Source organism: Staurois parvus, unplaced genomic scaffold (assembly GCF_062004578.1).
Source record: "Staurois parvus isolate SC_StPar_1 unplaced genomic scaffold, SC_StPar_1.0 ptg001150l, whole genome shotgun sequence".
Classification (NCBI taxonomy): Eukaryota; Metazoa; Chordata; class Amphibia; order Anura; family Ranidae; genus Staurois; species Staurois parvus.
Window position 1 is genome coordinate 1,886,140 of NW_028318946.1, and position 25,841 is coordinate 1,911,980.

General features: G+C 42.4%; 1 protein-coding gene and 1 pseudogene across 1 annotated transcript in view; one reads left to right on the forward strand and one right to left on the reverse strand.

Annotated features, from left to right (window-relative positions):
* Nucleotides 1–483: 483 nt before the first annotated feature.
* IGSF9 (immunoglobulin superfamily member 9) overlaps nucleotides 484–25,841 on the reverse strand; it is a 143,021-nt gene continuing 117,663 nt past the window's right edge. The window contains exon 20 of the mRNA XM_089659380.1: nucleotides 484–11,671. Coding sequence (XP_089515506.1) covers nucleotides 11,451–11,671 — 221 coding nt within the window. The 3' untranslated portion in view covers nucleotides 484–11,450. The remainder of the gene's footprint in view (nucleotides 11,672–25,841) is intronic.
* On the forward strand, nucleotides 19,414–19,573 carry LOC149439188 (U2 spliceosomal RNA; annotated as a pseudogene).

Consider the following 25,841-nt stretch of genomic DNA (forward strand, 5'->3'; position numbering starts at 1 on the left):
ATACACACAGTCTTGAAGGAAATAAGCAATGTTTATAATTTGTAATTCGTTTTCAAATTCTATATAGTTTTTTAAATTCAATTTCGATTTCTAATTGAATTTTTTTTTTAATTCAGTCAGAATTTTGCTTTATTTCGGATTCGTTTAAATTCGTTACTATTGTAATTTGGAAGTTCGGATACATCCGCATCTCAGAATAACAAACATTTTGACCAAATTCCGATTCAGAGTGCATTGAACCGGACATGTCCAGTCATTTGGCGGGTCTATTTATTTTTGCTGTGTATTTAGCATTTAGTTTGCCTGGAGTGCCTTTTTTAATTCGGCTGAGATAATTAAATCCAGTAAACCGAGATGGATAATTAGGTAAATGATTTCAGCTAACATAACCCACATGTATTTCAAAATCCACATCAAATGCAGAAAGAAAAAAAAAAAAAGTACAGGCACACATGAATAAAAGTGGAGCCGACACCACCACGGTAAAGTGTACTTATTTTAATGATTTTTATTTTTTATAACCACAGAAATCTCCCAAAATAGCAAAAAAATTTGTCCTATAAAAATATCTTGTATTTTCTTTTTCTCTATACATACATTGCATTTTTTTTTTACAATACCAGAAAATTTTCATTGGTACCAGATGCGTAAAAAAAAAAAAAAAATCTTTATCAACAATTCTTTTTATACAGAAAATGCTAAATTTTTCTAATAAAAAAAAAAAAAAGTTTGAGAGAAGATAAGAGTATAAAAGAATTGGTCTTCCCTGTTTGTTTTCTTTGGGATTGTATTGTTTGCGATATAAGAACTTCCTTGGATTTTAGGGACATCGCCTAAAAGTTTTTACTATCTGTTATTTTTTTAAAGGAATGTCCACAGTCAAAAACGAAGGGGAAAATTCCTACAACAGTCTGATAGCAAAGAAAGGAAGGGAGAGAGGAAGTACTTAGATATAACAGACATGGGCGGAAAGGACTAGATGTCACTGGTGGTCTAGATATCGAGAAAGAGGCAATAAAATAATGTGAAAAATAAAATTAAGGAAAATTGAGTAAAACAATTTGGACACTGTGAAGGAAATAGGAATTTTGGAAATGTGAAAGTAAAGGAAATTGGAATTTCTGTTACAGTTTTTATCTAGAGCCCATTTTTATTTTTTGGCAATGTGAAAATGAAGGAAATTGGAATTTTTGTTTACAGTTTTTATCTAGAGCCAATTTTTTTTTTTCGGCAATGTGAAAATGAAGGAAATTGGAAATTTTGTTAAAGTTTATCTAGAGCCATTTTAAAAAAAATTTAGTTTTGGGCAGAATAAAGAATGGTCAACAGTAACTAGATGTCACTGGTAGTCTAGATATCGAGAAAGAAGCAATAAAATATTTCATGTAAAAAAAAAGTTAAGGAAATTGGGTAAAACAATTTGGACACTTTGAAGGAAATAGGAATTTTGGAAATGTGAAAGTAAAGGAAATTGGAATTTTTGTTAAAGTTTTTATCTAGAGCTAATTTTTTTTTTTTTTGGCAGAGTAAGGAATGGTCAACAGTAATTTCTTTTCTGTGTGGATTTAATGAACGTAAAGAAAATGGAAATTGATTAACACCCTGGCATATTTTGACCTAATGAGGAAATTATTTTTCTTTTCTGGAGACACAACAGGAAGTAAAATAAATCTCTACAAGGTGAGTGGAAATTCCAACCTTGGAACAAGTGTCCGCTTTGGAGATTTCCCCTCCATTCCTGTCCTGGTGACAACTGTAAAATGTTGTATTTCCCACCGGTTTATGTCTTGGCGACGATGGTCATGGAGATAAAGATGGTGGATCAAGGGGGTTGTATCATTTCCACACTATAATATATATATATATATATATATTTAGATACAATGTGAAGAAGAGCAGCAAGGAGTAATGGTGGGACTTAATGGGCCATAGAGTCATAGTGGTGGGACTTGGGGTCAAAAGGTCCATTAAAAAGAGTCTAAAGGGTCTTTATTGGGATGGGAGGCAAAGGCCAGCAAGAGAAAAATATGGACAGAGAAACAAAAGGTAGGACAGACTTTAAGGAATGGGGAAATAAAACAGCTGGAACCAATGTAAGACCATGTGGTAAAGGGAAATGTTAAAAAGAGGCTGGTGAAGAATGGAGAATGTCGGCCTACAGGTGGATGATAACAGAGATAGGGCTGTGTGGAATAGTGGTGAGACAAAACTGACCTTGAGGCGATGTGCCCTAAAGAAGGTTCTAAAGAGCTTATATCCGTATCCGAGGCAAAGGCCAGCAAGGAACATAAAAGGTGAAGAATGGAATGAGAGAAAAAACTTTGAGGAAAAGGCAAGTAAACAACTGGAATCAATTAACAACCAGCTGGTAAAGGGAGACTTGAATAGGAGAGGCTGGTGAATGGAGAATGTCAGTCCACAGGTGCATGACAATAGAGACAGGACTGTGTGGAATAGTAGGTGCCAAGAAAAGGTCCTTCAAGAAGGTTCTAGAGGGCTTATTTCAGAATGTGAGGCAAGGATAAAAAAAAAAAAGGTCGGGGAAGGGAAAGGTAGAAAGAACCTTGAAGACCAGCCCGGTAAATAGCTGGAACCAATTTAAGATGTGATAAAAGGAAATTCAAAAAGAGAGACCGGTGAGAAATGAAGATTGCCTACAGGTGGGGCTTTGAGGAATAGGCAACTAAACAGCCAGAATAAATTAACAACCAGGTGGTAAAGGGAGACTTGCTGATGAAGAATGGAGAATATCAGCCTATAGATGCACAACAATAGAGATGGGCTGTATGGCATACTCAGTCCCTTAAGAAGGTTCTAGGGGGCTTATATTATCATGGGATTCAAGGGCCAGCAAAGGGAAAAAAAGGTTGGGGAAGGGAAAAGTAGAAAGATCTTTGAGAAGTAGGCAAGTAAACAGATGGAACCGATTTAAGACCAGGTGGTAAAGGAAGATGTGAAAAGGGAGGCTGGTGAAGAATGGAGAATGTCAGCCTACAGGTGGATGACATGGATATAGGGCTGTGTGAAATAGTGGTGGGACAAAATAGGACTTGAGGCTAGGTGCCCAAAAAAGATCCATTAAGAAAGTTCTAGAGGGCTTACAGTATATCAGAATGGGAGGCAAAGACCAGCAAAGGGAAAAACTTGGTGGGAAAGGGTTCAGAAGAAAAAACTTTGAGAAAAAGTCTAGTAAACAGCTAGAACCAATTTAAGACCAGGTGGTAAAACGAGACTCCAAAAGAGAGGCTCCTAAAGAATGGAGAATGACAGCCTACAGGTGAATGACAATGGAGATAGGGCTGTGTGAAACAATGGTGGGACAAAATAGGACTTGAGGCCAAGTGCCCAAAAAAGGTCCATTAAGAAGGTTCTAGAGGGCTAATATCAGCATTGGAGACAAAGACCAGCAAAGGGAAAAACTTGGTGGGAAAGGGTTCGGTAGAAAAAACTTTGAGAAAAAGGCTAGTAAAGAGCTAGAACCAATTTAAGACCAGGTGGTAAATTGAGACTCCAAAAGAGAGGCTCCTAAAGAATGGAGAATGACAGCCTACAGGTGAATGACAATGGCGATAGGGCTGGTGGGACAAAATAGGACTTGAGGCCAGGTGCCCAAAAAAGGTCCATTAAGATGGTTCTAGAGGGCTAATCAGCATGGGAGGCAAAGACCAGCAAAGGGAAAAACTTGGTGGGAAAGGGTTCGGAAGAAAAAACTATGAGAAAAAGGCTAGTAAACAGCTAGAACCAATTTAAGACCAGGTGGTAAATTAAGACTCCAAAAGAGAGGCTCCTAAAGAATGGCGAATGACAGCCTACAGGTGAATGACAATGGAGATAGGGCTGTGTGAAACAATGGTGGGACAAAATAAGACTTGAGACCAGATGCCCAAAAAAGGTCCATTAAGAAGGTTCTAGAGGGCTAATATTAGCATGGGAGGCAAAGACCAGCAAAGGGAAAAACATGGTGGGAAAGGGTTCGGTTGAGAGAAAGTCTAGTAAACAGCTAGAACCAATTTAAGACCAGGTGGTAAATTGAGACTCCAAAAGAGAGGCTCCTAAAGAATGGAGAATGACAGCCTACAGGTGAATGAAAATGGAGATAGGGCTGGTGGGACAAAATGAGACTTGAGGCCAGGTGCCCAAAAAAGGTCCATTAAGAAGGTTCTAGAGAGCTAATATCAGCATGGGAGGCAAAGACCAGCAAAGGGAGAAAAATGGGAAGGAACGTGAGGCCTAGCAAATTGCTAGAACAGACTAAGACAAGAATAACAACACAGTCGGCCTGTAGGTGGATGACCCATGCAAAATGTCAGTGGAGATGAGGCTGGTAACAGAAGAGACAAGAAAGAGAATGGATAGGAAAGGATCACCATGGAACAAGAGGAAAAAGAAGGGGAGAACAAGATGGAGATGTTCAGAGAAGAGAAATGAAAGGGCTGTAGACAAAGAGGAGGAACAGGCGTTGATGTACAATTTAGGAAAGGGGGTAGAGAAACAAGGCAAAATGGAGGCCCCAAAGGAAAGGACAAAAAGAATACGTATGGGAAGAGGGGCAGCAGGGAGAGAATGTGCAACAGTAGGAGGGGCATGTGCAACGAGGGAGGAGCTGTAGGGGAACGGTCAGGGTGGGTAATGAAGGTTAATGGCATGGAAATGGAAACCAGGCGGAGAAAGATGGGAAGAAGCAGCAAGAAGGACGGGAACATTAGGTAGTACGGCAGAACAAGGAGCAGGGGAATAAGTATGGAACACTGGTATATGGAAGTAGAAAATGGGAAGTTAACATTTTAAAAATCAAAGTAAAGCCTAAGTGAAGTCTCATACCTTTTTTTTTTTAACTCTTTATGGTCTTTTATGATTGTTTTTTGCTTTAAAATGCTGCTTTCCATACTGCAGTGCTCTATGCCTGCAGAGCTGAGTAACAGCCACACCCCTCAGAGTCCTCACACAGACTTGTACGAGGGGGGCGTGTCTAACCAAGTCTGTATGAATTAATGAGAGCTCTGCTGCACATTGGACTTAAAATTCATGCGTAGACACCATGCACCACTTCTGTAACAGGAAAGCGGGGGTACGTCCATGAAAATGACTTGTTAGTGTCATTTCATACCAATTTCAATGACTTCAATAGGGCTTTAAATACTGTAAGAAGATTCAGTGAAAAATGAGCAAAAAAAGATGAGAACAAACATTTTGGGCTTTCGTACTAAGGCAAATAGCAATGTGCAAAGTTCCTGCACTGCTTTACTAAATAGAATATGCAAAAAAAAAAAAAGAGGTGATGGCCAACGGTGGCGCAATTGAGAAGAAATTTCATCGCCGTTAACTAGGCCAGGCATTTAAAATACTCAACAATATAGCACGTCTTCCAGTTCTATTGCCAACTCTACAACAACGGTCACGTCAACGCCCCGCACACATCGAACAGCTTCTTAAAGGAGAACTCCGGCCTAAGCAAATACTTTTATATGCTTTTTTAAAGGGTTGTTCTGATCTTTAGATTGTCACCATGAACAAATCTGTCTCGGTTTCTGAAGCTGGAAGTGGCCCGAATATGTGATTAGACACCAGTCGGCAACAATTTTGTGCCTGTGCCGATCAATGGCAGTCAGTTGGAGGCATGCTGTATTTGTGCCCCACCCCCACTACTGTTCCGGTAGGGAGTAGGCGTGGCCACACATGGCTACAATTTTTTTTTTTTTCACTTTTGTATAATAGAGATTGTAACAGCATAAAGGATTTTTTATTTTTTTAAGTGGACCTTCACCTTCCCCCACCCAGATTGTCTAAGGCTCTGTGTGTAACCGCAATATAGATCAGCACTTTTTTTTTTTTTTTTAAGTTGGCTTGACGCCGCCTACCCACCACCATTTTGGCCTGGACAAGAATTACGTGTCCCTCATGCCTTGGGCTCCTGGGATTCCATTTCCCAGGAGGCTGCAGCTGTAGGGGCGGAGCTACAATCGTCTTCAGAGGCTGGCTGACCGAACCTGGAAGAGTCAGCCAACTTCTGGTGACTGAGGACCAAGATGGCGGTGACTGGGACTTAGGCTGCTGCACATGATCAGCTGATTGCAGCTGGATCCGCTGGGCAGGTGAGTATCTGAATCCAGCATAATGCTGCATGACAGGTAAGTGGAGCTAAAAAAAATCAGAGGAGCGATTGACGTTCCTCTTTAAATTGGCATTTTTGCTTGGTGGAGTTCTCCTTTAAGGTTCAGTTTTCTACACGGTTATAGCTAGTCACCTGTCGATTTAAAGGGACAGTCCACTCAACCCTGATATTTCAGTTCTAGATGGCATCTGATGGGTCGAGTCTTCCGTTGGCCTCGGGGACTCTGCTAATCAAATCTCAACCATCCATAGAAAATGGTCTTGATTGCTAATAATTCAAGAACGTAGGCCATCCTTAACCTACCACTAGTGGCACTGAAGACCAGATTTGGAAACTGGGCTGCAGAAGTCTTGACCCCCAGAATCCCAGATACAAGCACTAAGCCAGTGTCCACCTCCAACTGAAATACCAGTTTTGAACAGATTTTAGCCTTTGATGTTGTGCACACTCCAATGCAACAGATTTTAGCGTTGCTTGTCGCAATCGTATGCCAATAACCAATTATCATTTTAGGAACGATCGTTCGACTTTCTAGTTCTTATTGGGGGTCATACAGACGTTCGTTTTTTGACCGCAGTGATGAGGTTTGAAGGAGCATACATTTCTAACAGTGAATGTGTTTTTTTGGAATGAAGATCCATTCATTCCAATATCGAATGACATTCGTCATTGAATGTATTAAGAATTTTGTACGAACGTTCACATGAAAATCTACTAGTGTATTGGCCAGCTTGGGGAGGGAAGGGTTAAAAAGCCTTTTTTTTTTTTTTTTTTTTTAATTTTGCTGTAGGTGTCCCACTGGGGAGATTCTCTTTCACTTTCTGTTCATGTGACACCTATAATGGAAAGTGCAGTTGTCACTAGAACAGGAAGGCACACTCGGCAATGAAGACATTGTCAGACGTTCTGACTCTCCATCATTCTACTGAAAAAAATGTTTTCCTATCTGTGTCTACAGTAGAGATTTATCACCACTTCCTGTCCTGAAGACACATTGCTTCCTACTATAGGGAACTGGGAATAACAAGGAAGTGAGGAGAGATCCCTCCAAAGTGAAAGGAAATACTCTTGGATAATAATCGCCTTAACAAGTGTCCCCATTGAAAGATTTCCCCTCCATTCCTGAGCCAGCGACCACTCCAAATTTTTAGATTTCCTCCATTTCAGTGCCGGTGACAATGGTCACCAAGACAAAATGGATGGTGGAATCTTCCCAGTGGGGACGCAGCACGCAACAAAAACCTAGCAGAGGTTCTAACCCTTCCCTATTCTATCCAAAAAGTGGCCTTAGATACACTTTGGGCTCTATTTATGAAAAAAAAAAAAATTTTGTTGTGAGAACGTCTCAAGCAGTCACACACCCATCATGAATAATCGGCGTAATTAGTGCATTTACTTTTTATAATCATCAGCTCTATCTAGTGGCCATAATGCGGTCTTTTCCTGAAGTGCCCCATAAATGAAGATACCGCAAACTGACCACTAGATGGAGCGGGCGATCATAGGAAGTAAACATAGTACACAATTTATGGTGAGTATTGATGACGTTTGCGCAAATGCTTGAGACATTTGCAGAGAATTTTTTATAACCAAACCCCCTATGAATATCCTGTAACGAAAAAAAAAAAATACTTGCAGTAGTCTGCGAAATTTCTGAACAATAGTAAACAAAATGAGACTTGAGCTGGTAGGAGGAGCTGCATTCTTGGCAATTGTAACAGCAAATCTTTTCATCAACATAACTATAAAATCCTGTGCAAGGCTGCAACTCTTCCTCTATGTTCATTAAAAAAGGGATCAAAGTCATTAAAGGTGCTGCTTGCAAAATCCTTTGAAAACCTCCATAACCTCATTTTGTATTGAAAGTCCAGTAAAGTGTACGTCTCCCACAAAACACAAGGGCAGCCATTTTGAGCCCCATCCTACCAAGAAGTAATTCTTGTTTTGGCTCTGTCCTACAAAGAAGTAATTCTAGTTTTGAGGTCTGTCCTACCAAGAAGTACTTCTGGTTTTGGCTCAGTCCTACCAAGAAGTGCGTCTGGTTTCAGCTCTGTCCTACCAAGAAGTACTTCTGGTTTCGGCTCTGTCCGGTTCTGTCTTACTAAGAAGTACTTCTTGATAGGACAGAGCTGAAACTACCAGAAGTACTTCTGGTTTCGGCTCTGTCCTACCAAGAAGTGCGTCTGGTTTCAGCTTGGTACTACCAGGAAGTACTTCTGGTTTTGGCTCTGTCCTACCAAGAAGTACTTCTTGGTAGGACAGAGCTGAAACCAGAAGTGCGTCTGGTTTTGGCTCGGTACTACCAAGAAGTACTTCTTGGTAGGACAGAGCTGAAACCAGAAGTGCGTCTGGTTTTGGCTTGGTACTACCAAGAAGTACTTCTGTTTTTGGCTCGGTACTACCGAGAAATACTTCTGGTTTTGGCTCGGTCCTACCGAGAAGTAATTCTGGTTTTGGCTCGGTCCTAACGAGAAGCAATAATGGTTTTGGCTCGGTCCTACCGAGGAGTAATTCTGCCTTCGGCTCTGTCCTACCGAGAAATAATTCTGGTTTCGGCTCTGTCCTACCAAGAAGTAATTCTGGTTTCGGCTCTGTCCTACCAAGAAGTAATTCTGGTTTCGGCTCTGTCCTACCAAGAAGTAATTCTGGTTTCGGCTCTGTCCTACCAAGAAGTACTTCTGATCTCTGCTCTGTTCTACCAAGAAGTACTTCTGATCTCTGCTCTGTCCTACCAAGAAGTACTTCTGATCTCTGCTCTGTCCTACCAAGAAGTACTTCTGGTCTCTGCTCTGTTCTACCAAGAAGTAATTCTGGTTTTAGCTCTGTCCTACCAAGTAGTACTTCTGGTTCAGGCTAACAAAATGGCTGCTTTGGTTGTGGGTACAAGACGGGTAATGCAGACTAAAAACACAAAGCTTTAAACAATTAAAAACTTTGAAACCAGTCACTTCCTTCATAGCTATAAAGCCAAAGGATCTAAGACCTCTCGTAAAAATGGACAGTTTCGAAAATTGTGTTTGTGAATGTTACCGCAAACACGTCAGCTTTTAAGACCTGGTTTGTTTTTTTGTAGTAAAAAAAAAATGTCACTTCTGTAAATTTGGCCCCGGCAAAGTTTATATATTTTATATATGGTTTATATTTTCTCGAATCAAGGATTTAGCAGAAGGTGTTACGTTTAACAGAACGGTTGAAGAGGGTGGCTGATCTTGGGGAGTATGGCCAAGCTTACGTCAAGCAGGAAAGGAAGGAGGAAAGGGATGATAGGTTTCAGCTGCTGTTCCATATCCCCAGGGGAGCCCCTTCCTGTACAAAAAATCATCTGGATCAAGGTCACTCCAATTTCTTTTTCATCTGTGGTTGTAGTAAGATGTCTAGAACCACATTCCAGGAGCAGTTAAAATATACACTACGTCTTGCCTTGAAATGAAGCCAACCCAACATGGGGGTCTGGAAGGGCTCCAATACCAAAAGAGGTGTCAGTTGCCCTAATCTATAATTCAGCCAATTATGTTGCTACTTAAAGCACATGTTCAACTTTCTGGCAACTGCGTCTTTGTAAGGCAGGACGTTGAACTCATCAACTTTTTAAGATCTATTTCGTAATTCCTGGATTAGCCGTTGAAATTTCTGCTTGCCAGACAGAAAAGGTTTAATTTTTGCTTGATGCCATGTAGATAGTCATACACGTTGGCTTTGATAGACCATTTCATATGTTACTGGTTCCTCCTTGGTAATAATGAAAATGGGAATTTTTGTGTTAGGCCCATATAGGTCAAGGGAAATCAGATTGGTAACTTACAATATAGGGTTGGAGATTGAGGCCACTTGGTATTCTCAAAGTGCTGGAGAACAATGTCCATCAAGACCTGCATGATGGGACTCATAATTCACCAGCACCTTCTGAAAGCCAGTAAGTTGGTTTTTGTACGTCTCCTCTTCCAACAAGCCAGATGGAAAGGAGTATTATGGTTTCAACCACAGGAGCTCAAGTGAGATCAGACCCCATGTGTCCTTTTAATTAAGCTGGCCATCCACCAGTAGAATTTCACTCGAACATTCAACTAGTTTGAAAGCCCCTAAAATTTCATCCAAACCAGCTATTTATGGAATCCCAGATGTATAAGAGTTTCTTCTTTGATTAGCTCATGTACATTACAATAGCTAACAGAAGTCACATTCACAGTTAGAATTGATTTTTTTTTCCCCAATAGAAAGCCAGAAACATTTTCCATCCTGCATCTTTGAGTTTTGTCAATATGGTCAAAAACATTAATTGACCCCATCATTAGAAACCTAAACGAGTGTTCCAAAAATGGAAATTTTCCAGTTAAATTCTGTTGCTGTATGGTCAGCTACACTCAAATTGTCTGTTTCCCACGGTACAAGACCCCCCAAAAAAAGAATTCTTAACACATGCTACAGAAACCTGACCATGACTGGACCCCAACCAACAGGGACATTAGTTTATACTACCGCTAATCCCACAATGGACCCAAAATAAATTTTCTCTTGGTCAGAGCTTTTCCGAAAAGTCTTAGTTAGGATCACAGTTGTCACTACATCATAGCTTGAGGGAGTTCACAATCCGGCACTTCCCGGACTCTAAATTTGAGGTGCTGCTTATCTTTTAAACGCCTCTTATCTAGAGATTGCTATTGGCCCTTGTGTCATTTCAACACAAAACATGACCTCAAGGTGTCTAAAAAAAAAAAAAAAAAAAAAGAAAGAAAAAAAAAATCCTTTACATATGTAAACATGTCGACCTTTTAGTCCAACTCTAAAACTTCGATATCATCCAGCTCTTCCTATAGATTCTAGATCTTTAAAGCATTTCTGTAAGTACAGGTTTTATACTAGCATTATCTCATCACCTTTTTGATCTTTTTTTTACAGTGCCAAACATAAATGGTACAGGTTTGGTCAATTTATGGGTATGGAATTACCACGTCAACTCGACAAACGAGATGCCATAAACTTCCAATTTGTTGCAGCTTATTACAGTTGACAAATAAGAGCTTAAGTTTCTCTTTAAAAAAGAGAGAAGATCGAAGGATTCACCAGTATTCTGCTGATATTTTTGAAAGCCTTGTGCGGATTAGTGCCATTGTTGGTGGTACTGAAGTGGCGCATTGGAGAAAATTAATTTTTTTTTTTTGTTAAAAAATGAGTTGTTTGGTTAAAACAATAACCCTGATGTAGAAGGAGCAGGTACTGGTAAACGTGGTGCTTAAAAAGGAATTGTGGGTAAAACACACTTTTTTTTTTTAATGCCCGAGGTTACAGTGTCCCTTGTGGTCTTGTTGCAGATAACGGAGTTCAAGGAACAGCGATGGGGTCAGAGTAGTGTGGCTTGTTCGTAACATTCTTCAAAGTCTTTGCTCTTTCTGTTCAGTTTTTGAGCCGCTCGTCTGCGTCTCTGGTACTCCAAAAACTCCTCCTTCAGTGCTGCGCAGCGCTCTTCCGGGCTGGACAAAGCCTGCGGGAAACGGGTATCCAGGTCGTCCAGTGCTCCCGAGCCAGCCGGGCATGGATCTGCCTCCAAAGGAAGCTTCAAACCTTAAAAAAACAAAACATAAGCCAGTTTAAGGGTCTGCAAATCTTTGATGATGCCACGTAGATAGGCCAAAACTTGGCTTTCATAGATCATTTTATGTGTTCCTAGTTTCTTTTTGGCCAAGATGAAAATGTGAACTTTTTATTGATAAGCGATAGGCCGATACGGGTAAAGGGAAATCAGATACGTGCCTTACAATATACAATTTGAAAGCTAGTTTCGACACTGAGGCCACTTGCCATTCTCAAGGTGCTGGAGAACAATGCCCATCAAGACCTACATGATGGGACTCCTAATTCACCATCCAATTTGAAAGCTTGTTTGAGAATGGCAAGTGGCCTCAGTCTTTTAAGGATCTTTCAAATTGTATGGTGAATTAGGAGACCCAACGTACAGGTCTTGATGGGCATTGTTCTCCAGCACTTTGAGAATGGCAAGTGGCCTCAGTCTCTAAGTGCTGGAGAACAATGCCCATCAAGACCTACATGATGGGACTCCTAATTCACCATACAATTGGAAAGATAGTTAGGGATTGAGGCCACTTGCCATTCTCAAGGTGCTGGAGAACAATGCCCATCAAGATCTACATTAAAAAGTTGACAAGTTCAACATCCTGCCATGCAAAGACACAGTTGCCAGAAAGTTGGACGTGTTTTGGTTTGTTTTTTTTTTTTTAGATATGTCTGTGTGTGTTTTTTGGAGTGTTGGGGTGCAGAGTAAAATTGCATGGGGGGGTTTAAGAAAATTTTTGCCCGAGGTCGATATTGAAGATGGCCCTGGATAAGTTCCTACTATTATCATTGATTTTATTAGCCATCTGTACTCCAAAAGAGTAGGAGATTGAGGCCACTTGCAATTCTCAAACTGCTGGAGAACAATGCCCATCAAGACCTACATGATGGGACTCCTAATTCACCATACAATTTAAAAGATGGTTAGAGACACTGAGGCCACTTGCCATTCTCAGTGTTGGAGAACAATGCCCATCAAGACCTACACGATGGGACTCCTAATTTACCATACAATTTGTAAGATAGTTAGAGACTGAGGCCACTTGCCATTCTCAAGGTGCTGGAGAACAATGCCCAACAAGACCCACATGATGGGACTCCTAATTCACCATACAATTCGAAAGCTCGTTTGAGAATGGCAAGTGGCCTCAGTCTCTAACAATCTTTCAAATTGCATGGTGAATTAGGAGTCCCATCATGTAGGTCTTGATGGGCATTGTTCTCCAGCACTTTGAGAATGGCAAGCGGCCTCATTCTCAAAGTGCTGGAGAACAATGCCCATCAAGACCTACATTAAAAAGTTGACAAGTTCAACATCCTCCCAAACAAAGACACAGTTGCCAGAAAGTTGGACGTGTTTTGGTTTGTTTGTTTTTTTTAGATATGTCTATGTGTGTTTGTTTTTTGGAGTGTTGGGGTGGAGAGTAAAATTGCATGGGGGGGGGGGGTTAAGAAAATGTTTGCTCGAGGTCAATATTGAAGATGGCCCTGGATAAGTTCCTACTATTACCATTGATCTTATTAGCCATCTGTACTCCAAAAGAGCAGGAGACTGAGGCCACTTGCCATTCTCAAGGTGCTGGAGAACAATGTCCATCAAGACCTACATGATGGGACTCCTAATTCACCATACAATTTAAAAGATGGTTAGAGACTGAGGTCACTTGCCATCTTCAAAGTGCTGGAGAACAATGTCCATCAAGGCCTACATGATGGGACTCTTAATTCACCATACAATTTGCGAATGGCAAGTGGCCTCAGTCTCCAACCATCTTTCAAAATGTATGGTGAATTAGGAGTCCCATCATGTAGGTCTTGATGGGCATTGTTCTCCAGCACTTTGAGAATGGCAAGTGGCCTCAGTCTCTAACCATCTTTCAAAGTTCTGGAGAACAATGCCCATCAAGGCCTACATGATGGGACTCCTAATTCACCATACAGTTTGAAAGATGGTTAGAGACAGAGGCCACTTGCCATTCTCAAAGTGCTGGAGAACAATGCCCATCAAGGCCTATATTAAAAAGTTGACAAGTTCAACATCCTGCCAAAGACACAGTTCCCAGAAAGTTGGATGTGTTTTGGTTTGGTTTTTTTTTTTAGATATGTCTGTGTGTGTTTGTTTTTTGGAGTGTTGGGGTGGAGAGTAAAATTGCATGGGTGGGGGGTTTAAGAAAATGTTTGCCCGAGGTCGATATTGAAGACGGCCCTGGATAAGTTCCTACTATTACCATTGATTTTATTAGCCATCTGTACTCCAAAAGAGTAGGAGATTGAGCCCACTTGCCATTCTCAAAGTGCTGGAGAACAATGCCCATCAAGACCTACATGATGGGACTCCTAATTCACCATACAATTTGAAAACTCATTTGAGAATGGCAAGTGGTCTTAGTCTTTAACGATCTTTCAAATTGTATGGTGAATTAGGAGACCCAACATGTAGGTCTTGATGGGCATTGTTCTCCTGCACTTTGAGAATGGCAAGTGGCCTCAGTCTCTAAGTGCTGGAGAACAATGAGACTGAGGCCACTTGCCATTCTCAAGGTGCTGAAGAACAATGTCCATCAAGACCTACATGATGGGACTCCTAATTCACCATCCAATTTGAAAGCTTGTTTGAGAATGGCAAGTGGCCTCAGTCTTTTAACGATCTTTAAAATTGGATGGTGAATTAGGAGTCCTATCGTGTAGGTCTTGATGGGCATTGTTCTCCAGCACTTTGAGAATGGCAAGTGGCCTCATTCTCAAAGTGCTGGAGAACAATGCCCATCAAGACCTACATAAAAAGTTGACGAGTTCAACATCCTGCCATGCAAAGACACAGTTGCCAGAAAGTTGGACGTGTTTTGGTTTGTTTGTTTTTTTAGATATGTCTGTGTGTGTTTGTTTTTTGGAGTGTTGGGGTGGAGAGTAAAATTGCATGGGGGGGGGTTTAAGAAAATGTTTGCCCGAGGTCGATATTGAAGATGGCCCTGGAAAAGTTCTTACTATTACCATTGATTTTATTAGCCATCTGTACTCCAAAAGAGTAGGAGATTGAGGCCACTTGCCATTCTCAGTGTTGGAGAACAATGCCCATCAAGACCTACATGATGGGACTCCTAATTCACCATACAATTTGAAAGCTTGTTTGAGAATGGAAAGTGGCCTCAGTCTTTAACGATCTTTCAAATTGTATGGTGAATTAGGAGACCCAACGTACAGGTCTTGATGGGCATTGTTCTCCAGCACTTTGAGAATGGCACATGGCCTCAGTCTCTAAGTGCTGGAGAACAATGCCCATCAAGACCTGCACGATGGGACTCCTAATTCACCATACAATTGGAAAGATAGATAGAGACTGAGGCCACTTGCCATTCTCAAGGTGCTGGAGAACAATGCCCATCAAGACCTACATGATGGGACTCCTAATTCACCATACAATTTGAAAGCTCGTTTGAGAATGGCAAGTGGCCTCAGTCTCTAAGTGCTGGAGAACAATGCCCTTTAAGACCTACATGATGGGACTCCTAATTCACCATACAATTTGAAAGATCGTTAGAGACTGAGGCCACTTGCCATTCTCAAACGAGCTTTCAAACGATCTTTCAAATTGTATGGTGAATTAGGAGTCCCATGATGGGCATTGTTCTCCAGCACTTTGAGAATAATTCTAGTGCCAGACCTCCTGTGTAACTCTGAACTGGTGAGATGTTGTCAGGAATCTGGGTATGACCAGAAGTGTGTGGACTGACACAGGGAAACGCAGGCTTCAGGTATAGTATAACAATACAATTTAAGAAAGCCTAACAATACATAAATGCAGTGCAAAACATAACACAGTGCAACAAACCAAACCTTCAACAAACAACCATACATACAACACTAAACGTAGTCAGGCAGGCCAGGTCAGTAACAAACGGTCAAACAAGGTACCAGGAGCAGGCGGGAGAGTGGTCAGGACTAGCCGAGGTCAGTACAGGCAGAGTTCGTGCAGAATCAGGGTAGAAGCAAGCAGGATCAGGATACCGGGGCCAAGCGAAACAGTACAACAAGGCACTGACTGCAGGTCTGGCCATTCCTTAAATACACCTCCTGCAATCAGCCTCAGGTGATGGCTGACTGCAGGAGTGAGCTTCTGGTTGCTGAGAGCACCCGCTGGCTAGCCCTGGTACTGCAGCCCACAAGGCAGGTGAGTCCCATTGGCGAGTCCATTCCTGACAGATGTAAAGGCTTTTAAATCGTCGCCAATGGAAAATTTAATGTACCGTAGTTTGATGCCATTCCACGGGCGTGCCCAATTTTGAAGCATGAACTGTTTTGGGATCCGTTTACTCGCCAAAACATCATTTTTTATATTTGATCAAAAAGTTGAGTATTTTATATTAGTTTTGTGTTCACTAAAATTCATTTGAGTGTATTGATTCCAAAAACAATTGCATTTCAAAAAATGCTGCACAAGTATCGCCCACCTTCTTTTCTTTTTTTTTTTTTTTTTTTTTAATGCTCTACAGCCTGTACTTTCAAAAAATATTTAATGTTTGGGGCTTCTAAATCATTTTTTTTATTTAAAAAAAAAAAAATGCAGATTTTTACATTTAGATTAGATCACCGTAATTCACTTCGACAGCTGCAGAACTGCCGTCACGCGGGTGATCAGCTGAACACTGCCGCGATTTAAAAACTAGAATGGAGTTATTATTATTATCTAGGATTTATATCGCACCAATAGTTTGCTCAGCGCTTTACAATATAAAGGGAGACAATGCAGCAACAATACAGGTCAATACAAGAGGGATGGGAGGGCCCTGCTCGTTCAGGTTTTTCTTTATTTATGGTGGGCGGGGATAAAAGAATAACATTTGTAAAAAAAAAAAAAAAAAATGTAATCCCTTTTAATAATGGAGGTAAAAAAAAAAAAAAAAAAAGTTTTGCAACTTTGTCATGCGTTAGCAAAATTGTACATACCATTGTAACTACTTCGCGTGCTACATTGCATACTGGGCCTTCATTCAGTGGTAAAAGTTCATTCTCCATCTCCTGGGTTTTTTTTTTTTTAATTAAAGGAAAAATTGAATAAAAAAATTTTTAAAAAAATTAATTTTAGATGTAAATTGCTCACTCTTACCATGGACCACCACCAAAATAAATTCTCCCACTCCTGACTTGAATGAGGATACCACATATCAAAAACTATTTAATGTCTGGGGCTTTTAAGTAAATTTTTTTTATTTAAAAAAAAAAAATGTAGATTTTTACATGTATGAGAGAAATGTTAGAATTTGTCCTGGAGTCAAGTGGTTAAAGGAGCCCCCCAGCTCCTTTAACCACTTGACCTCGGGCCAATTCTAACATTTCTCTCATACATGTAAAAATCTGTATTTTTTTTTTTTTTTTAAATAAAAAAAATTACTTAGAAGCCCCAGACATTAAATATTTCTTGATATGTGGTATCCTCATTCAAGTCAGGAGTGGGAGAATTTATTTTGGTGGTTGTGAGCAATTTACATCTAATTTTTTTTTTAATAATTTTTTTATTCAGTTTTTCCTTTTAATTAAAAAAAAAAATTAGAGTTCCTCCAACAAACCAGTTTGTTTTTCAATTAGTTTTTTTTTCCCGAAAGCCGTCGCAGCGAAGCCTTGGCAGGCAGAAGTGTTTTTCACTGATGGTAGGAGATAACTACAAATGGATTAAATAGAGCGTGAGGTTGTGGCCACCCCGAATCTTTGGATCTAGGAGGAGATGGAAAGTTTCTTGGGCCTTCTGTGGAGGTGGAGGGAGGAGGAGGAGGTCCCTTGTTCCCCCCCCTCCCCCCTCCCTGGGGGCCGATTAATGCAATTACAGTCATCACAACAGAGCCATGTTTTTCTTTGGACTCCTTTGAGATACTGTCTCTTTTTATTGTTCTCAGATTGGCGGCCCAGAGAGAATTCAGCTGTACTTTTTTTTTTTTTTCAGGCAGCAAGGGAGTCCATGGTGTTATTTTCCACCAGTATGCAGGAGTTTGCATAAAGCTGGACTTAAAGAGGACCGGTCACACCATGGCTTCTGCAAACTCCACCATACGTGGTGCAGACTCGGGAAAATAAAAGCCCCTTTAATTGGCAATACTTGGCCTGAGAATGACTCTGGAGCTGAAAGTCGGAGCTTAGAGCAACCTTCCTCAACCTTTTCAACACAGAGGAACCCATGAAATGACTTTGTGGTCTCAGGAGAACCCTTGCTAAAAATGACTACAGCTCATGGTACATTATGGTGGCCAATGGGAGGAATGATCCTTACACGTTGGAAGAGGAGACCTAATTCACCAACACCTTCTGAAAACCAGTAAGTTAGTTTTAATAGGAGTCCCATCATGTAGGTCTTGATGGGCATTGTTCTCCAGCACTTTGAGAATGGCAAGTGGCCTCAGTCTCTAACCATCTTTCAAAGTGCTGGAGAACAATGCCCATCAAGACCTACATGATGGGACTCCTAATTCACCATACAGTTTGAAAGATGGTTAGAGACTGAGGCCACTTGCCATTCTCAAACTGTATGGTGAATTAGGAGTCCCATCATGTAGGTCTTGATGGGCATTGTTCTCCAGCACTTTGAAAATGGCAAGTGACCTCAGTCTCTACCGATTTTTCAAATTGTATGGTGAATTAGGAGACCCATCATGTAGGTCTTGGTGGGCATTGTTCTCCAGAAATTTGAAAATGGCAAGTGGCCTCAGTCTCTAACCATCTTTCAAACTGTATGGTGAATTAGGAGTCCCATCATGTAGGTCTTGATGGACATTGTTCTCCAGGACTTTGAGAATGGCAAGTGGGCTCAGTCTCCTACTCTTTTGGACTACAGATGGCTAATAAGATCAATGGAAATAGTAGGAACTTATCCAGGGCCATCTTCAATATCGACCTCAGGCAAACATTTTCTTAAACCCCCCCCCACCCATGCAATTTTACTCTCCGCCCCAACACTCCAAAAAAACAAACACAGACATATCTAGAAAAAAAACAAACCAAAACACGTCCAACTTTCTGGCAACTGTGTCTTTGTATGGCAGGATGTTGAACTCGTCAACTTTTTAATGTAGGTCTTGATGGGCATTGTTCTCCAGCACTTTGAGAATGGCAAGTGGCCTCAGTCTCTAACCATCTTTCAAATTGGATGGTGAATTAGGAGTCCCATCATGTAGGCCTTGATGGACATTGTTCTCCAGCACTTTGAAAGATAGTTAGAGACTGAGGCCACTTGCCATTCTCAAAGTGCTGGAGAACAATGCCCATCAAGACCTACATGATGGGACTCCTAATTCCCCATACATTTTGAAAGATGGTTGGAGACTGAGGCCACTTGCCATTCTCAAATTGTATGGTGAATTAGGAGTCCCATCGTGTAGGTCTTGATGGGCATTGTTCTCCAGGACTTTGAGAATGGCAAGTGGCCTCAGTCTCCTACTCTTTTGGACTACAGATGGCTAATAAGATCAATGGTAATAGTAGGAACTTATCCAGGGCCATCTTCAATATCGACCTCGAGCAAACATTTTCTTAAACCCCCCCATGCAATTTTACTCTTCGCCCCAACACTCCAAAAAACAAACACACACAGACATATCTAGAAAAAAAACAAACCAAAACATGTCCAACTTTCTGGCAACTGTGTCTTTGTATGGCAGGATGTTGAACTCGTCAACTTTTTAATGTAGGTCTTGATGGGCATTGTTCTCCAGCACTTTGAAAATGGCAAGTGACCTCAGTTTCTAACCATCGCTTTTCGGCCTTTTGGCTAAGATCAAGTGTAGTATCTGTTCTTATCAGTGTCCAGTGGGGGTGCTCCCGACCATTCTAGCTTTGCGGGGATGGTTGTTGTATAGTACCCTCACTGGTATGATGGGGGTCTGGATGGCTATTACGGGGGGAACAGAAACCGGGGAGCGCCATGATTCGTTCTGGGGCCTCGGGAGTAATTCTCCTTTGGAACGTCTGAAGGACCCAGTACCTCCTGATTTGGACGATCTACCTTGGTCTGGCCAGGGGCTGGGGACGCAAAAAGTCCACAAACTCAGTGCCCCCTGGGGAAGACGCTCTCAGGGGTGTCACTAGTAACACTTGGGTGTGGGACCCCACGGTGTGAAAATGACACACGGCCACTGTTTTTCACCTCTTTTTGCACAGCGCCCTAAGGACCAGGTCTTTTGGCTAAGTCCAGGGCAATTTTTGCTACGGGCCTCAGGGCCTGGTCTGTGCACAATTCGGCACGGTACCACTTTTTTATTTTTTCTTTACTTTATCTTATATTATTTATTATGCACTCCCACGTTTTGTCACTTTTTACTTTACTTATGTGTGTGTTTTTCACGGATGGAGGGTGTGGGTCCTCGGGCCTACCCTGAAGTCTAGGGGGAGGATGTGTGGCCTTTTGGTTCCTTCCTCCCCTGATCCCTAGGGGGCTTTTCTTCGGGAGAGCCCCCTTGCCTAGTACTGGATGTCCAGCTTCGGCTGGGCATAGGGAACGGTGGTCCACCAGGCCTTTTGGCCAGGAGGATCAATTGGGAACCTTGTCCCCGTCAGGAGCTTCGTGCCCCGGGGTATCAGGGTAAGCGGTCCAAGCCCCTTTCGGGGTAGGACACAGCACACCCCTAAGTTCACTTTTTCGTGTGGTGTTTTGCACTTGCACATTTTTTGTGAACACTTACGGGTTTTTTCGTTATAGTTGCACGTTTGCGGACTTAAAAAAAAAAAAAAAATTCACCATACATTTTGAAAGATGGTTGGAGACTGAGGCCACTTGCCATTCGCAAATTGTATGGTGAATTAGGAGTCCCATCATGTAGGTCTTGATGGACATTGTTCTCCAGCACCTTGAGAATGGCAAGTGGCCTCAGTCTCCTGCTCTTTTGGAGTACAGATGGCTAATAAGATCAATGGTAATAGTAGGAACTTATCCAGGGCCATCTTCAATATCGACCTCGAGCAAACATTTTCTTAACCCCCCCCCATGCAATTTTACTCTCCACCCCAACACTCCAAAAAACAAACACACACAGACCTATCTAGAAAAAAACAAACCTAAACACGTCCAACTTTTTGGCAACTATGTCTTTGTAAGACAGGATGTTGAACTCGTCAACTTTTTAATGTAGGTCTTGATGGGCATTGTTCTCCAGAACTTTGAAAATGGCAAGTGGCCTCAATCTCTAACTATCTTTCAAATTGTATGGTGAATTAGGAGTCCCATCATGTAGGTCTTGATGGGCATTGTTCTCCAGCACCTTGAGAATGGCAAGTGGCCTCAGTCTCCTACTCTTTTGGATGTACAGATGGCTAAAAAGGTCAATGGTAATAGTAGGAACTTATCCAGGGCCATCTTCAAAATCGATCTCGGGCAAACATTTTCTTAAACCCCCCCATGCAATTTTACTCTCCACCCCAACACTCCAAAAACAAACACACACAGACATATCTAGAAAAAAAACAAACCTAAACATGTCCAACTTTCTGGCAACTGTGTCTTTGTAAGGCAGGATGTTGAACTTGTCAACTTTTTAAGATCTATTTTGTAATTTCTGGATTAGCCGTTGTAATTTCTGCTTGCCAGACAGAAAAGGTTTATATTTTGCTTGATGCCATGTAGATAGTCATACACCTTGGCTTTGATAGACCATTTCATATGTTACCGGTTCCTCCTTGGTAATAATGAAAATGGCAACTTTTGTGTAACAAGAGATGGGCCCATATAGGTCAAGGAAAATCAGATAGGTGCCTTACAATGTAGGATTTGAAAGAGAGTCAGGAGATTGAGGCCACTTGCCATTCTCAAAGTGCTGGAGAACAACGTCCATTAAGACCTGCATGATGGGACTCATAATTCACCAGCACCTTCTGAAAGTCAGTAAGTTGGTTTTAGTATGGCTTCTCTTCCAACAAGCCAGATGGAAAGGAGTATTTATGGTTTCAACCACAGGAGTTCAAGTGAGATCAGACCCTATGTGTCCTTTTTTCTTAAGCTGGCCATACACCAGCAGAATTTCACTCGAACATTCAACTAGTCAACTAGCTTGAAAGCCCTTAAAATTTCATCCAAACCTTCTATTTATGGAATCCCAGATGTATAAGAGTTTCTTCTGTGATTAGCTCATGCACATTACAAGAGGTAATGGAAGTCACCTATGGCTTTGATAGACCATTTCATATGTTACCGGTTCCTCCCTGGCAATAATGAAAATGGGAACTTTTGTGTAATAAGCGTTGGACCCATATAGGTCAAGGGAAATAGGTGCCTTACAATGTAGGATTTGAAAGAGAGTTGGAGATTGAGGCCACTTGCCATTCTCAAAGTGCTGGAGAACAACGTCCATCAAGACCTGTATGATGGGACTCCTAATTCACCAGCACCTTCTGAAAGCCAGTAAGTTGGTTTTAGTATGGCATCTCTTCCAACAAGCCAAATGGAAAGGAGTATTATGGTTTCCCCCATACTACCCCCATCATTGCACAGGACCCCTCTCCCATACTACACATGGCCACCCTCTCCCATCATTGCACAGGACCCCTCTCCCATACTACACTCAGAATTAGACATGGCCACCCTCTCCCATCATTGCACGGGACCCCTCCCCCATTCTTCCCCCATCATTACACAGGATCCCTCCGCCATACTACACTCAGAATTACACATGGCCACCATCTCCCATCATTGCACAGGACCCCTCCCCCATCATTACACAGGACCCTGCCCCCATTTAACCCCCATCATTGCACAGGACACCCTCCCCCCCCCCATAATACTCTGTGACTGCCAGGGACTGACCGGCATTCTCCCTGGACAAGGTTTACCTTACTGAGCTGACCAATCACTGCACATCCTGCAGACCTAACGCCCAACCAATCACCAGCACTCCCAACATTCAACTCCGCCCCCATCCCCTGAGTGATAGTCAAACCCACTTATCAACTTTTGGGCTCAAGGGGCAGCTCCTCTTCTTTGGGCCCCACAACAACAACTGGGCTCAGGAAAAGTCATTGTCTTCTTACCAGAGGCGTCCCTAGGGTTGGTGTCACCCGGTGCGGTAACACTTGGTGACACCCCCTCCGACGATCTCCGCAGAATAGATCAGATCTGCGGATTGAGCATAATGGATTGGAGTCCGATTCATTATGCTCCCCAATCTGCAAATCCGATCCATCCTGCGGGGATCGTCGGCATGTAACCACTACGGGGTGACAGCGGACCCGCTCCATGAGAAGGTAAGTTGTAAAGCAAGCCGACGATCCCCGCAGGATCGGATCCATCCTGCGGGGATCGTCGGCTTGCTTTACAACTTACCTTTTCGAGGAGCGGGTCCGGTGTCACCCCGTGCGGTGGTCGGTGTCACCCCCCGTACCTGCCTTGGGACACCACTGCTTCTTACACTTCAAAAGACTGGAATAAAACATCCTCTGCACTGCGACTGCCTGAAGAAAAATTGCGTTGGATCCAATTTCTGCATTTTATCGAAGAGTTAAGCTGCCTGTGGAGAATGTCAAGTCAGCAAGTGACCATACCAGAGGCAGACTGACCATTTGGAAACTCGGGACTGCCCGAGGGCCCGGGGTCTGTAGGGGGCCCCATGAGATGCCCCTGGTACCTTTTTCATAGGCTTTTTTGAGTTTGGGCAAGGACACAGTTGCCCCATGATCCCCTATTGCCCGGGGGCCCCATGAGTTGTCAGTCCGCCCCTGGTAGGGGACCCCCATGATATGCCCATGGTACCTTTTTCATAGGCTTTTTTGAGTTTGGGCAAGAACACAGGGGCCCCATGATCCCCTATTGCCCCGGGGGGCCCCATGAGTTGTCAGTCCGCCCCTGGACCATACTGCCTGGACAGACGGGGTCTAAGGAGGTATGTAAATGCATAAAGCGGCATTTGAAACTGAATGCACTAAGCTGAGAGAATGCCGCGGGGACGAGGTGCAGCAGTGCATAGCGGAGAGCTGACACCGATATTCACGCTCTCGTTTTTTTTTTTTTTTTAAATGAGCCCCTTAAAAATCCATAATTTCCTTGTGACCTTTTCACAGGCTGCCACATGTGTCCCCATGTGGGAAGCAGGGACCCTTCCAGGATTTCCTGGCAATCCCGACCTCCGTTTCCCAGAATCCTCCATACGGGACCATGAAATCCCATCCCAAGGGACAGGGCCCAGCGCTTCCATTTATAGACACAGCACAAGAGCTGCTGTTACGGATGCATCCAGCAAAGGGTGGGGGTGGGGTCATTATTATCCGGCCGATATCTTAGTGATGCCTCAAGCCCTTCCTGTCCCAGCGACACGTGCGCCGTAATCAGATTAGATCACCGTAATTCGCTTTGACAGCTACAGAACTGCCGTCACGCGGGCGATCAGCTGAGCCCTGCCCAGATTTACAAACTAGAATGGAGGTCAGGTGTTTCTACAGATTTTTATTTATTTATGGTGGGCGGGGATAAAAAAAAAACATTTGTAAAAAAAAAAAAGAAAATTAAAAAAATGTTTTAATCCTTTAACCACTTCCAGTCCGGACGCTTTCCCCCCCTTCCGGTCCGGGCGCTTTCCCCCCCTTCCGGTCCGGACGCTTTCCCCCCCTTCCGGTCTGGACGCTTCCCCCCCCTTCCGGTCTGGACGCTTCCCCCCCCTTCCGGTCTGGACGCTTCCCCCCCCTTCCGGTCTGGACGCTTCCCCCCCCCTTCCAGTCTGGACGCTTCCCCCCTCCTTCCAGTCCGCACGCTTCCCCCCCCCTTCCAGTCCGCACGCTTCCCCCCCCCCTTCCAGTCCGCACGCTTCCCCCCCCCCTTCCAGTCCGCACGCTTCCCCCCCTTCCAGTCCGGACCTTCCCCCCCCCTTCCCCAAAAAAAAACAATAAAAAAAACAAAACAAACGAAAAAAAAAACCCATACCGCCTGAATGCAGTTTTGCAACTTTGTCATGCGTTAGCAAAATTGTAGATACCATTGTAACTACTTAGCGTGTTCCATCGCATACCGGGCCTTCATTCAGTGGTAAAAGTTTCATTCTCATCTCCTGGGGTTTTTTTTTTTTTAGATGTGATTTCAATTCCCAAATCTTTCCTGAAATCGCACCGGTTTGGCCGGCTGCTATGTAACCGGTCACACTGCTGCGATTTAAAACCGAGCATTTTGGGTGCAATTTCAGTTGCGATTTCTGAAGACTGTATAGCGACTTGTGAAGATTTTCTTGCAGTTTGCAATGCCGGATTTCCATTCTGTTCCATGTATGTGAAATTTGCAATCAACTGCAGAAAAAGTCACACAACAACTACTCTAGAAATTGCGCTGCAGCAAATCGCATGGGTTAAGATACTGACATACACTAGATGCGATTTTCAATTCCCAAATCGCTCCTGAAATCGCACTGGTATGAGCGGCTGTCACCGGTCACACCGCTGTGCTTTAAAATTGCGCGTTTTGGGTGCAATTTCAGGTGTGCTTTCTGAAGACTTTATTGCGACTTCAGAAAAATCACTCTGCAGCAAATCGCACATTAAGACACTAACATTCACCAGATGAAAATCTTCACAAATCTCAATAAAGTGTTCAAAAAATTGCATCTGGTGAATGTCAGTGTCTTAACGTGCAATTTGCTGCGGTGTGATTTCTAAAGTTTTTACTTTTTCTGCAGTTTATTAAAATTTCACATTCATAAAATAGAATGGAAATCGCAAAGCATATCGCAAGAAATCGCTGAAAATCTTCAGAAATCGCAATAACGTCTTCAGAAATTGCAACGATTTCTTGCTTTCTTGCTTTGCAATTTCCATTCTATTCTATGAATGTGAAATCGCAATAAACTGCAGAAAAAGTAAAAATTTTAGAAATCACGTCGCAGCAAATCGCACGTTAAGACACTAACATTCACCAGATGCAATTTTTTGAAGACTTTATTGCGATTTGTGAAGATTTTCATCTGGTGAATGTTAGTGTCTTAACGTGCGATTTGCTGCGACGTGATTTCTAAAATTTTTACTTTTTCTGCAGTTTATTGCGATTTCAAATACATAGAATAGAATGGAAATCGCAAAGCGTAATCGCAAGAAATTGTTGAAAATCTTCACAAGTCACAATAAAGTCTTCAGAAATTGCACCTGAAATTGCACCTAGTGAATGTCAGTGTCTTAACATGCGATTTGCTGCGGTGTGATTTCTAAAGTTTTTACT